At 47.5% G+C, this 13,210-nt stretch overlaps 1 protein-coding gene across 2 annotated transcripts in view; it reads right to left on the bottom strand.

Annotated features, from left to right (window-relative positions):
* Positions 1 to 13,210, bottom strand: part of LOC135820789 (protein CASP-like) — a 49,219-nt gene that overhangs the window by 9,218 nt on the left and 26,791 nt on the right. For both annotated transcript variants that reach the window (XM_065333833.1, XM_065333834.1), the window contains 4 exons: positions 8,932 to 8,982; positions 7,066 to 7,199; positions 5,703 to 5,957; positions 430 to 549 (listed from right to left, as the gene is read on the bottom strand). In XM_065333833.1, the coding sequence (XP_065189905.1) occupies positions 430 to 549; positions 5,703 to 5,957; positions 7,066 to 7,199; positions 8,932 to 8,982 (560 nt within the window). The remainder of the gene's footprint in view (positions 1 to 429; positions 550 to 5,702; positions 5,958 to 7,065; positions 7,200 to 8,931; positions 8,983 to 13,210) is intronic.

Raw genomic sequence — 13,210 nt, 5'->3', positions numbered from 1 at the left:
GTGTTTGTGTGTGTGCGTGTGTGTGTATGTGTGTGGGTGGGTGTGTATGCCAGAGTATGTGGTGTGGCGTGTGTGTAAAAAATGAAAAATGAAAAAAAAGTTTACTGGCCAGAAAAAGCCACTTCAATCAGCTGTGTGGTGGATACTAGGCTAAACATCAGTGGTGGCCAAATCATCAGCCTTGCAAGCTGTTGAATGGTGTAATCCCAGCACAAGTTGCTATGTCTAACATAGCTGTTCTCAATCATCGCTTCCGCGATGGGCAAGTCTGAGGTCTGAGGTGCGTGTGTGCGTGTGTGTGTGCGTGTGTGTGTGTGTGTGTGTGTGCGTGTGTGTGTGTGTCTGTGTGTGTGTCTGAGGTCTGAGGTGTGTGTGTGTGTGTGTATATGTGTGAACAGTAGATACCAAGTATTAACGAAGGAGCCTCACCGCTGACGAAGAATAGCTTTGCAGGAACTTGATCTTCTCGTAGAGCTTGATGTTGTCAGATCGGAGTGTGTCCACCTCGTTACGTAGTACGGCTATGGTTTGATGCAACTGACGTGTTTCCTGCAACAACAACAACAACAACAACAACAACAACAACAATAACAACAACAACAACAACAACAACGACAATAACAACAACAACAACAACAACAACAACAACAACAACAACAACGACAATAACAACAACAACAACAACAACAACAACGACAATAACAACAACAACAACAACAACAACGACAATAACAACAACAACAACAACAACGACAATAACAACAACAACAACAACAACAACAACAACAACAACAACAACAACAACAACAACAACAACAACAACAACAACAACAACAACAACAACAACAACAACAGCAACAACAACAACAACAACAACAACAACGACAATAACAACAACAACAACAACAACAACAACAACAACAACAACGACAATAACAACAACAACAACAACAACAACAACAACAACAACAACAACAACAACAACAACAACAACAACAACAACAACAACAACAACAACAACAACAACAACAACAACAACAACAACAACAACAACAACAACAACAACAACAACAACAACAACAATAACAACAAGTGGAGAGCAGCAAATCAATCTGGCTGAACATTCCAGCGGGGGTACCCCAAGGCTCTGTCTCGGGGCCGCTTTTGTTCACGGCCTACACAGTCGATCTGCCAACCGCCTGCATAAATGCCAACACTGAGTGCAGCCAGTTTGCCGACGACACTGCCATCATTGCCGCTCACGAGAATTTTCTAGCCGCAGAAGAGCACCTCCAGCCAGCTGTGACAACCACGGCACAGTGGCTGAAGGATTGGCATCTCCTGGTCAACGAAAGTAAGACCACTATCATCCACTTTCACCACACCAACCGGCCACCTCCCAGACCACCATCAATCACACTCAACGATACCACCTCACTGTGGCCTCAAGGCATCGCCACCTTGGCCTCCTCATACAGCAGAATCTATGCTGGAACTCGCATGTTGACTACATCATCACTAAAGCGACCAGGAAGATGTTCCTTCTCCTGCGACTACGCAATTCCTTAAACACTTCTGCTCTCTCCTCCATCTATCTAACCTACATCCGCCCTATTCTTGAGTATGCTTGCACTGTCCTCTCACCCCTCCCCGCAACCCCGAACGACCAGCTTGAGCGCATCCAACGGCGCGCCGCTCGCCTCTGTTTGCATTTCCCCCTCTTTGAACACAGAACCCACTCCGTGCTGCTGCACCGACTCAAATGGCCATCACTCAGCAGCCGCCGTACCCTCTCCCATATCCTTCTTGCACATAGCCTGCATCATAGATATGCACCACCACACCTTCTTGCAGTTCACCTACCCCAAATACAACCCATTCGCACGCTCAGGTTCCCCCGAACCTTTGAGCTACCCACAACACGTACATACCGGCTAAGAGACTCCCCCATCTATGCTTCTCTTGATCTCTTTAATAGCATTCCACTCAGCCTCCGGCAAATCAACCCCAGACGAGACTTCAAAGCAAACATCCTACCACTTGTCATCTCTTCCGTATGTACTTGCTCACATTGCTGAGCACATCTGTAGCTCCATTGCGCCCAGCCTATGTGATAAACTCCCTATTGCCATCGCTACTGCCTCAGCAAGCAGCTAAACTTTGATCTCTCTGTATCTGATCCCCGTGCCTGTAATTATTTTTCTCTTATTGGCCACAGGCCATCGTGAGAATAAAAGATTTCAAACAACAACAACAACAAAAGATTTGAAACAACAACAACAACAACAACGACGACAACGAAGACAACAACAACGACGACAACGAGAACAACAACAGCAACAGCAACTTTTGAGCTACCCACAACACACACGCCGAAGCCGGCTAAGAGATTTCGCCATCTATGCTTCCCTTGGTCTCTTGGATAATATCCCACTCCGCCTCCAGCAAATCAACCCCAGATATCAGTTACCAATGTTGTAGCTGCCTTCTCTCTACCTGCTCCCAGTCCCGTGCCATCTCCACACTTATACAAAGGGACGACGATAACTACATTTGAAAGACTGTTAATTGCAAGACGACTACGGAAAAAACAACTAGACATGACGAACTCAAGACGAAGAAAGCAAACACCCTACCTCTTGTTGTCTGTTGAGTATGTCACTGCTTGCATTGCTCAGCATATCTACAGCCACACGTTGGCACTCTCCTATGTACAGCCAAACGTCTTTAGGACGAACACCAGGGAACCGGTGGTATTCATTCGCAAAAAACGGGAGTTCTTCTTATCCATAGTTTATCCACTGGCAATACACAGTGATTTGCCGAGTAGAGTTATGAATTATTAGTTCTTCTAAAGTGAAGTTAAAACTTTGATGTTGAGCCAATACTATGTGTAAAGAGAAAGGATCAATACGCTACGAGTTATGCCACATTATCAGACTGCATAAGATCTCCTTACCTTGGTGGTCCAAGGTTACCAATATTTTCAAAACGAAAAGTTTTCGTTTGAGGGTGGGTGAGTTTGATGGAGTTTCGTTTTGGAAATAATTATTGAACGCAGATGGAGAGTACCCAGTTTCTTCTGGGTGTTGAAAATTGACATCAATATTTTATTGGAATTCGTTTTACCTGCAGAAAAGGTGGGTGGGTGGGTGGGGGCTGAAAAATACTAAAACGTTTCCAGGGATCGATTTATCCGCGTTCGCATCGCAGTTTGCGAATCAAAATTCACTGGCTGCGATTCGCTTTTCATTTTTTATCGCCCAAAACTGCGATGCACTGGCCATGAATACCGGTATGTACAAAGACCATTCTGTACTGTTTGTGTGCAGTTTGTGTGTGCAGTTTGTCGGTTTGTGTGCAAGGTGGACTTATCAAGCGAGGCCACAATGATCTGCGTGATAGCGATGCAAAGCTAGCTGATATGGCATTCGGTGGTGTTGTCGTCGAGCCGATCATGGAGCCGGAGGGTGATCGGACGGGGCAGCCTGCTCTTCGGGCAGATTGGCTTGCCCGGGTGTTTGGGAGGATAACAGGGTGGCGTTTTTTGATAATCGCATCATTGATGCCAACGCACCCAGTTACTCCCATTCATCCTGGGAAGCTACTTCCAACCGCGCTGCTAACGCGAAGAAAAAGAAGTACCGTCAGGCCTCCGAGGACCTCCGTGGGTCGTTCACACCACTGGTTTGTTCCACGGATGGGGTGCTACATCGCGAATACGCCAGCTATCAGAAGAGAGACTTGCTGGTCGCCTCGCCCTCAAGTGGGACAAGCCATTTTCAATCATCATGGCTTGGGTGCGAGTTCGCAGCCAATTTGCAGTGATCCATGCAGTCGACCTCCGGCTACGCGGGTCTAGAAGGCGCCTGACAGGCCTGTCGACGCAGGATGGTGCTGGGGTAGGCATCGGCCATTGAAAACTGAATTTCGTCTGTTTTACGTGGAATTTCTTGGAGTTTCCCAATGTATTGTACTTGAATGAAATTCTATTTTAACTTTCATGGTATCTCAATTTTCACGTCTACATGACTTTATTTTGTCCGTAAAAGAGGCCGTTACCCCGTAAAAAATATAAAAAATTGTGTGCAGTTTGCATGCGACTGTTGTACACACTGCTGACTAGGGAGTAGTAATAGTATGTTACTACTCCAACAACTGGCCTGTCCTGCTCAGGCCGCGCGCGGGTCGCGGATCGCGCTCTGTTTGGTTTTGGACACTGCACTAGCCACTGCTATCACTGGTCGACCGGTCGTACAAGACTGCACAGTCTGCAGTCTTTTGAAGTTTTGTACAAGGCGGCGACTTTCCCTGAAGTTCTCCTTTCTTCTTTCACTGTCAAGCTCAATTCAGTTTGTTTCTGTTCGACAAGGCACAATTGAAGTAGATGGTTCTTAGTCTCATGTAGCCAACATGTCAGAATCTGAATCTGATCACTGTCCAGAAGCGAGAAAAAGAACTGGACGCGCCAGGAGTGTCGATTCGTTTCGATGAAGAAAAGGAGAAAAGCGAAAATTCTGTGCGCTTTGAACGAAGTGTCACGATCGTTTGAGCGCTTTCCTGAGCTTTCTTTGAGGAAGGAATCAGTGGAACTGCCCTGTTGAAGGACATTGTGTTGTGAAGAACTCGAAGTCGGATGGACGCTGAACATGCAATAAGCCCAAGCGAAAACCCTAACGTAAAATATTCAGGTCAACCGTTTGTTTGGAAAAGCAAATAGCAACTGCAGCTATTGTCCTCTTCTGTACAAAATCCTGCTATTGTACAGCTATACATGTAAACTTTCGTTGAAGGAAAACTGCTAATCAATACTGGGAGTTGCTAGTCAATTGTAAAACTGTGTAGCAGTGACTGCTATGCAAAAACATCAAAGTAAATCGATCCCTGGTTTCGTTTTGTAAAAACAATCGATAACCCCGGACGGCCCCTTAGTCCTTACCTCGTTAGTCCAAACTCGTAACTTGTTGGTCTTTTCCCTTTTCTAAAGTGAAGGTTTGTCTTATCGATGTTCTTCCCTATTCCGTCATACAGGACACTCTACACTAGCATAGTAACCCTTGATTGTGAGTGCTGGAGAAAGACGTCGATATTGGTGAGTGCTGGAGAAAGACGTCACTATTGGTGAGTGCTGGAGAAAGACGTCACTATTGGTGAGTGCTGCAGAAAGACGTCACTATTGGTGAGTGCTGCAGAAAGACGTCACTATTGGTGAGTGCTGGAGAAAGACGTCACTATTGGTGAGTTGGCGGTATCCGTGAAGCTCGAAAATAGCCAGGAAAACAATCATCACAAATGTAGGTTTGAGTAGGTTTGAGGATTGCGTCGCTATTCACCAGTTGTTGTTAGATACAATGTCGGTGTTCATAAGGTTGCCTGTAGTTGCCTGTAGTTGCCTTTAGTTGCCTTTAGTTTCCTTTAGTTTTAAGTTTTGCTATCTCTTTATCAGATCCAACTACTGCACCTGTATTTCCTATTCTCTTATTGGCCACAGGCCATCGTGAGAACAACAAAACATTTCAAACGACAAAAACAACAAACCTGCAGCAGCAGCAGCAGCAGCAACGACAACAACGACAAAAAATGCCCAGGTTGTGTTTGATCTTGTACGCACACATACACACACGCACACACGCACGCCCGCACGCACGCACACACGCACGCACCCACGCACACAAACACATGCGCACGCACCCCCAACTCACCGCTTCAAGCTCAAGGTTTCTCTGTCGAAAGCGTTCTCTCTGGCTTGATACAATGGGCAAGAGAGAGTCGTTAGAGGAAGCGTTAACGCCAGCACTTGAACTACTGCCACTACCACCACCACTTCCAGGTAGTATAGCACTGATGGGAGGTTTGCTTGTGGCGGGACTGAGCGGCAATTGAGCTGGCTGCCAGCTAGGGGAACTGGACTGATGGAGTGTCTCTGTGGTTGCTGTACTGGAATCTGCAGCCTGTCCCTACACATGTGTGCGTGTGTGTGTGTGTGTGTGTGTGCGTGCGTGCGTGCGCGCGCGTGAGAGAGAGAGAGAGAGAGAGAGAGAGAGAGAGAGACAGAGAGAGAGAGAGACAGAGAGACAGAGAGACAGAGAGAGACAGAGAGACAGAGAGAGAGAGAGAGAGAGACACACAGAGAGAGAAACCCGACATTAAGATAGGCAGACGAGGACGGGGGGGGGGGGGGGGTGCATAGGTACAATCCAGCTCAGGAAGTCTGTTGACATTATGTCAATACCCGCAAGATCTGAACTTTTCCTGGGAAGTCTTCGAGGATTTGTTTTACCTGGGCCCACGCTTGCTGTAATAATGTGTAATTCTAACCCACGCAGGTATCTAGTTTTCAACCCAGGTTCACAGTATGGACGGCAAGAGTACATGAAAACCAGAGTGTGCAGCTCGGATGGGTTGCTGCCACAGCGGAATTCCGTGATAACATCATTTTAGTTATGTAGTGCGTACAAGCAGGATTCAAGCAGGTCTCTTTCTGCACAACTGCAGCTCAGTTGTACGCACTACCCCATTTCCCGCCTCAGATCTGCGCCAAATATGATGTAATCACGGAATTCCGCCGTCACAGACACCCATAGTAGAAAAGGCCCCAAGCTGCACACTCTGGTTTTCATGTACTCTTGGTGATCGGTTATACCATCTGAGACTCACATACCCTCCCCCCGTGGTGGTGCAGTAGCAAGGTTTGCACTAGATTCACTCTGACCCTGAGATAGGACGGGGCATTTACACCCAGGTCCATATGAGGGGTGATCTTACCTCCCCTTCAGTCCGGGACGGTAGAAAGCTCTACACGCTATCCAGAATCACTATGGCCCTGGAAGGGCTATTGCCCGGTCGGTATCAGGGGTGATCTTACCTCTCCTTCAGTCCAGGGCGGTGGCAACCTCTACATGCTATCCAGATTCACTATGGTCCTGAGAGGGCTATTGCCCGGTCGGTATCAGGGGTGATCTTACCTCCCCTTCAGTCCGGGGCGGTAGCAGGCTCTACACGCTATCCAGATTCACTATGACCCTGGAAGGGCTATTGCCCGGTCGGTATCAGGGGTTATCTTACCTCCCCTTCGGTCCGGGATGGTAGCAAGCTCTGGACACTAATCAAGTCCATCTCGAGTTGAGTGATGAGGTCTTTTTGACGCCTGCAACTTTCACGTAAGTCCACACTCTCCTGTTCTAGCTCCATGATACGCACTGCATATGTCAGGGAGCATATGCACAGGAAAGTATACACACACACACACACACACACACACACACACACACACACACACACACACACACACACACACACACACACACACACACACGCACACACACACACACACAGACACACGTACGCACGCACACACACGCACGCACAGACACACACACACACACACACACACACACACACACACACACACACACACACAGACACAGACATGTGGAGTACACATAGATAGACGTATATACATAGTAAACAGATCATTAGGTGAGTGAGACATAGTTCAACACACAAAGCTGGAACACAAACAAAAACGAAAGGCGTGGTTAACTGATACTTGGTCCGACTAATTAAAATGTGCGCTTCACTTCAAAACTCAAGCATATGTACAAAGGAGCACCTGTACTAAAAAATCAACCAAGAGACGGTAGATAGATAACTACTGTGTCGTTTCTTGGCCTGACCTTCTAGTTTTCATCGCTGCTGGTGTCTCAGGGCGCATCTGTAAGTGCGTCAACCTGCAAAACGTCGACATTTTTTTCATCTCCTCCAAGCTACACTGCGCTTCTTTGATTTTTTCACTCCATAGGCACGATTTCCACAATCGACTTTGCCTCCTCCTCGTGCAGTGCGACTACCAGAATGGTGGCTGTAGGTGTTTTAGCCTGAAGCTCCCACGACACCTTCAAATGAGGCGAACAAGTAAACCACCACGCATAAAAAATCACTTCTGACCACCGTGTACCGCGCGCGTACTGAGTCTGATCTGTGTCGATATGTCATGCAGTCAGACCATGCGTACTCTAAGCTGCTCTTCCCTGCCTGTTTCACGAATCCACTGGCCCCGGAGACTGGCGATCTTGTGACGCATCGCGATCGCAGCTCCGCTCGCGGATCCAAGGACTCCGCACCGTATCCGCCGGATAATTCACCCTTTCTGCGCTTCAGTTTTCCAGCCAGGTTGTCGCCTGAAAGTCGACCTCAAGGCCGGTTATTTATTTCGATCAACTTCTCGACGATCTCTTCTGTGATCTTGATTCATCGGCCGCCACATCGTGAACGACTGTGAGAGAGATCAGCAAACTGGCCGGAGCGATGCTGGTGCTTTCTGCACGAATTTCTGGATGACGCGTTTGCTGAAATTCTGCCAAGGAAACAGCGATTGCAGCGATTTCAATCCGCCAGGAGGCACTCGAGAACGATCACCCAGGAGGTTCTGGTACTCCGTGACAATCCCCCATCGCAGCGGGGTGTTGATTTTAGCACCAGGCCTTCTCTGTGTTGCGCGAGAAGCAACAGGAGTCCTCTGACGACAAAATTTGGACGCAAAATGCTCGAGTCGACTAGGATCCTGAGCCGCTGCCTCCTTTGGAGTTGGAGCCATTTGTTCTTCAACATCACAAATTGACAACTGAATGATAGTGTTAGATAGCTGGAAAGTTTATTCCGTCCTGAGATTATTTGAATTTGTTAGGTTGATGTTCGAAGCGAAACGCACATTTTAATAAGTCGGACCAAGTAGTTGGAAAACAAACAAACACAAGGAGTGGGGAACGCTGAGCTGGAGAACACACCCACCCAAACATGACACTTAAGCCATGGACTTGATTCTGACACTCTTTGTTCGGCCCGCCATGGTCTCACAGCAACCCCACTATGCCACTATGCCATGCCAGCAGGTCACAATAGCCCAGAGCATGACAATCTGCATGAACTCACCATTCATTTCAGTTTGAGCCAGCTTGAGTGAAGTGTTATCAGCTACAAGAGCTGTAGACACGCACACATTGACACAGAACAGGACAAATAAGCAGTAAATTACACCGGAAGTTAGACACAGGGATTTTAGACAGATAGAAGTGGCCGCTACCATTGTGTGCTGATGGCAGCGATATCAGACGAAAAATCTAACTTGAAACCAGAGGAATGAGTGATATACCAATCGAATCAGTATCCAAAACGCTCCGTACTGGTCAAATTTTAGGTGAATCCAAGCTATGGAAGCGGTATTTATACGCGCTCGAAGTAGGATGACAGGCACCCGCCATTGTCGTGCTGAGGGATGCACCACTGCATACAAACAGCAAGAATCGATGGCACAAAAGCCGTCAACTTGCCCAGTGCGTCATGAGCGGTTGCCATAGGGTTACAAAGTGCAGAGCTGAGGGAAAGTGCAAAAATTACGACGAATCCGTACTCCAAGCAACAAAATTAATTAGTTCGTCTCGCCATGGACGGCAAAGAACAACACCTTGTCGGAATCAAGCATTTTTGTTTCTCTATCGCAAAGCTACTAATGTAGTATCGAACAACTACGCCAGTGAGAATCCAGGAACATTGGGACGTGTTTTGTACAGTTATTTTCATCGTTCACCTTGCTCTGTTCCAAGACCAGTCCATTCGATATCGTGTCGATTTGGTTTACCTCGAGCTGCTTAGCCAGAGATGATCCAACGCACAAATCACGTTGTTCCTCTGGGCCTCTCATCAGAACTGAAACCACTACTTGAACACGCACGTAGACTACTCATATGTACCCTGTTCACATAGGTGCGCACAAAAAGAACAAAAAACTATGGTGCGCAAGCAAGCACGGCGACCAAATTTTGCCAGAAACTAAATTCAAGGACGCGGAAGACGATGGTGAGCGAATCCAAGGCGTGCACCGATGCGCAGGGACCGAAAAAGCCAAACGAAAATAACCTACTTTGGCTCAACGGCAGCTTCGCGAAAACACAACGCAGATTGCTAGTTCAAACTCTGAACAGGGGCTTTCTCTTTGCTCTTCGCCTTCTTCCTCTCCAAACATTTCAAAAACAAGCTTGGGCTGCTGTACGAGGCCATGGAAGTATGCTGCTTGGACGCCCACGCGATTTTTTCAGCCTAGTGCAGGATCATGGTCGTGTGCCACGCGTGACTGTAGCTGCTATGGTCAGCCCTGCGACACGATTTTAGGGCGATTACGTAACCACTCTGACATCTCTACTGATGGCAGTTCATTCGCTTACTAAGTGGGCCGAAGTTATCCCGTTGGCTCGACATGATGCTGCCTCTGTTGCCAAGGCGTTCACGGCACTGTGTAACCTCTGGGGCACGCCGAAGATTGTCCGCATGGATAATGGGTCTGAGTTTCGGAACGCGCTCGTTGAGTCTGTCTTCAAGTACTTCGGCGTCCGAGTGAAGACAGGAGCCGTCAGACATCCGCAGTCCCAAGAAACTGCTGAACGCTTCAACAGGACATTGCCTGGCCTGATTCGGAAGTTGGTCGACGAGTCGAGTTGTTGGAGAGACGACCTGGTCGTCTTACTACGACTATACCGACAGTGGCCCCATGTCTCTACCCGTGCGTCGCCAATGGAGGCCATGAGGGGATGGAAGCGGGACTACGTCATTGAAAGTACTGCCGAAGCGTCTGCCTTGAATGATTGGTGCACTCGACTGGATGAGCGGAATGCCCGAATCCGTGACCTGGTTGATAGCGAGCTGCCGGGTGCAGACTGTATCGACAAGCCGGTTGACTGCTCATTCCAGCTTGGCGATGAAGTGCTGTTTGCACGCCCCAGCCGACGCCAGAAGTGCCTAGCGCCATACGAGACCGGATGGAGAGTGCTCAAAGTAGTGAGTCCTTCTACTGTAGTCATTCAGTCCCTGTGACAGTCGTGAGAAGGTTGTCGTCAACGTGGCACTATTGAAAATGGTGAGCCATGGGAATATCCCCCAACCATGATGTGGAAACGCCAGATGTAGATGCAGAAGATGCTCTGCCTGCTGCCGACCTGGACGAGGGAGACATACCAGTAATTCTGCCCCTCGAGCCATCAGCCGGCGAAGCCCCTCAAGCTGGTAGGTATAATCTTTGTTGCCGCGACAACATAGCGAGACCAGCTAGAGGTTGTACGACTGACACCTTAGTCGTGAATGATGTCACCAGGTGATGGGGTAGTAGTAGTACGTTATCTTTGGTAACATCGTTGTGTTGTAATTCTATGAATTGATATTACTGCATGTTTTGAATATATTATATGAGCCGTCAGATGAGAAAACAGACCTTATCGAAAAACTGTACAGTGCAGAAAAGTGCACTTGAAAGTTGGCGAGTTTACCCACTGGTGCGTCTGGACAACCAAGCTACAAACCGTCGTATTTCAGTCAAATATCGGTCTTTTGGGACAATCCAAGTATGTAAATCGAAGAGAAAACTCCAAGGAATCCAATGCAGCAAGCGCGATCGTGGCACGATGCTGCGTTCCCGAGATGCGAAGCCTGCAAGATACGTCACGGCACTTTGCATTTCTACACGCGAGTCAAACGCTCCAGACCAGGGATTTCCCCCTTTTCAAGCGATCTACGATCTCGGCAACAGGCGCAGACGTCCTGGAAGCTCTCACTGCATCTTCACGAAAAAAATTGGGCGTCCTGGGATAATGGAGATGGAAATGGCGAGCGATTTTCGTTTGACGGCGGAAGTCTAGCGCTGAAGCGATGTCTGTAGCTTGTTGCGCTGGAGCTGTGCTTTATTTGCTATCGGATTTGGGCCCAACTGGTTGCTTGTAGCCAGAGCTTTCCAGAAAGCCCAAGTTTGTGGAAATCGGTCAAAGGAAACAGAAAATATTATCCAAAGTAGGTGAAACAATTGTTGGTATTGCACCCAAAATTGAGGTGCAATTTGTAATGGTCTCCTACTGTCGAGGCTATAACTTTACTTTCCCTGGTCCAAATCAACTCTGGTTTTCTGCATACGATTCCTGGTGCTCCTGGCAATCAGATAGCACCACAAACAAAAAATATGACTTTTTTGTGATAAGATCTGTTTTCTCATCTGACGGCTCATATTATGTTGTGGAGTTGAAAGATATTCGCAAGAGACCATCACAGACTCTTGATATTTGTATTGTTGTATGCTTACGGTACCGCTGACAGACGTTGTCATCCATGGTCAGCTGCGTTGTTACTGACTCTCTCCCTTGTCCCTTACCTTGATTATTGTTCTTGATTGCTCGTTTGACATTGTCTCTCTAATCCTTTGTGTCTACGTCGAGTACGTCGGTTGTTCGATCATTCTCTGATTTACTATTTTATTGCCGATCACCTCGTTCGATTTATTTGCGTTGGGCGCACGTGACGTTCCTTTCTCTCTGCTCAGTATAAATATATCTGTACATGTGATGACGTGGGTTGCCATTTTTCCTCGCTACCTTGATGCGCGATCCTTGCTTGGCTCGAGATGATTGTTTGAGTTGACCCAAAATCCCAAGAGTACATCGGTTCATGTACTCTTCGTCGGTTAGTTGACCTAGACGATGTTTCACTGATATTTGTAGTTTTTAGCTTCTCTCTCGAAATGTATTCCTATCTGTAATTGAAGACTTGTGTTCTGCTGGTTGGTGTGCCAGGGTAGAGGATAGACTGAGGCGTAGCCAGTAATCCCCTTATAGGCCAATCACACGCCGTGTAAACACTTGCACGTGTGTGACCAAGATAACACTGGCAAACCGTCATCCAGTTCACACGGTGCTGGGAAAACTTTGCAACCGTCAATGTATCCTTAGTGGCCTCCTGAAAATGCCGGGAAATGTGCACGTCGTGTGAATGGCACATAGGGCTTGAAAGTGATGACGTCAAAAAAGGCCAGGGAGTACTAAGTTCACATCAGATTTCTATTTTGGATCCACTAAGGTGTGACTTTGCTATTGCCTCAGTATGTGGGTGCATAGCAACCCACGCATGTCGTATGCAGGTGTGACTTTTTCTTCGCCACCAGTTGTCACCCCACCCCCATTAGCCAACCCAGTCAATTTCACTGGCTACATCACCTTGCTGTGAGTAAGACCGCTTGAAATGTGCTTGGATCCATACAAAAACTGGATCCAAGCGGATCCAGTTTTTGAATTTTTGAAATTGTTGCTATGCAGTGACGTAGCACTTTCAAGCCCTATTACAAGATAGACAGGGAATTACACAGTTTAAACGGGGAGTTACACAGGGAGTTACACGGGAA

The sequence above is a fragment of the Sycon ciliatum genome, chromosome 7 (assembly GCF_964019385.1).
Source record: "Sycon ciliatum chromosome 7, ocSycCili1.1, whole genome shotgun sequence".
NCBI classification, from domain to species: Eukaryota; Metazoa; Porifera; class Calcarea; order Leucosolenida; family Sycettidae; genus Sycon; species Sycon ciliatum.
Note: the sequence above shows the minus strand (reverse complement) of the source record. Positions and strands in the feature narration are given on the sequence as shown.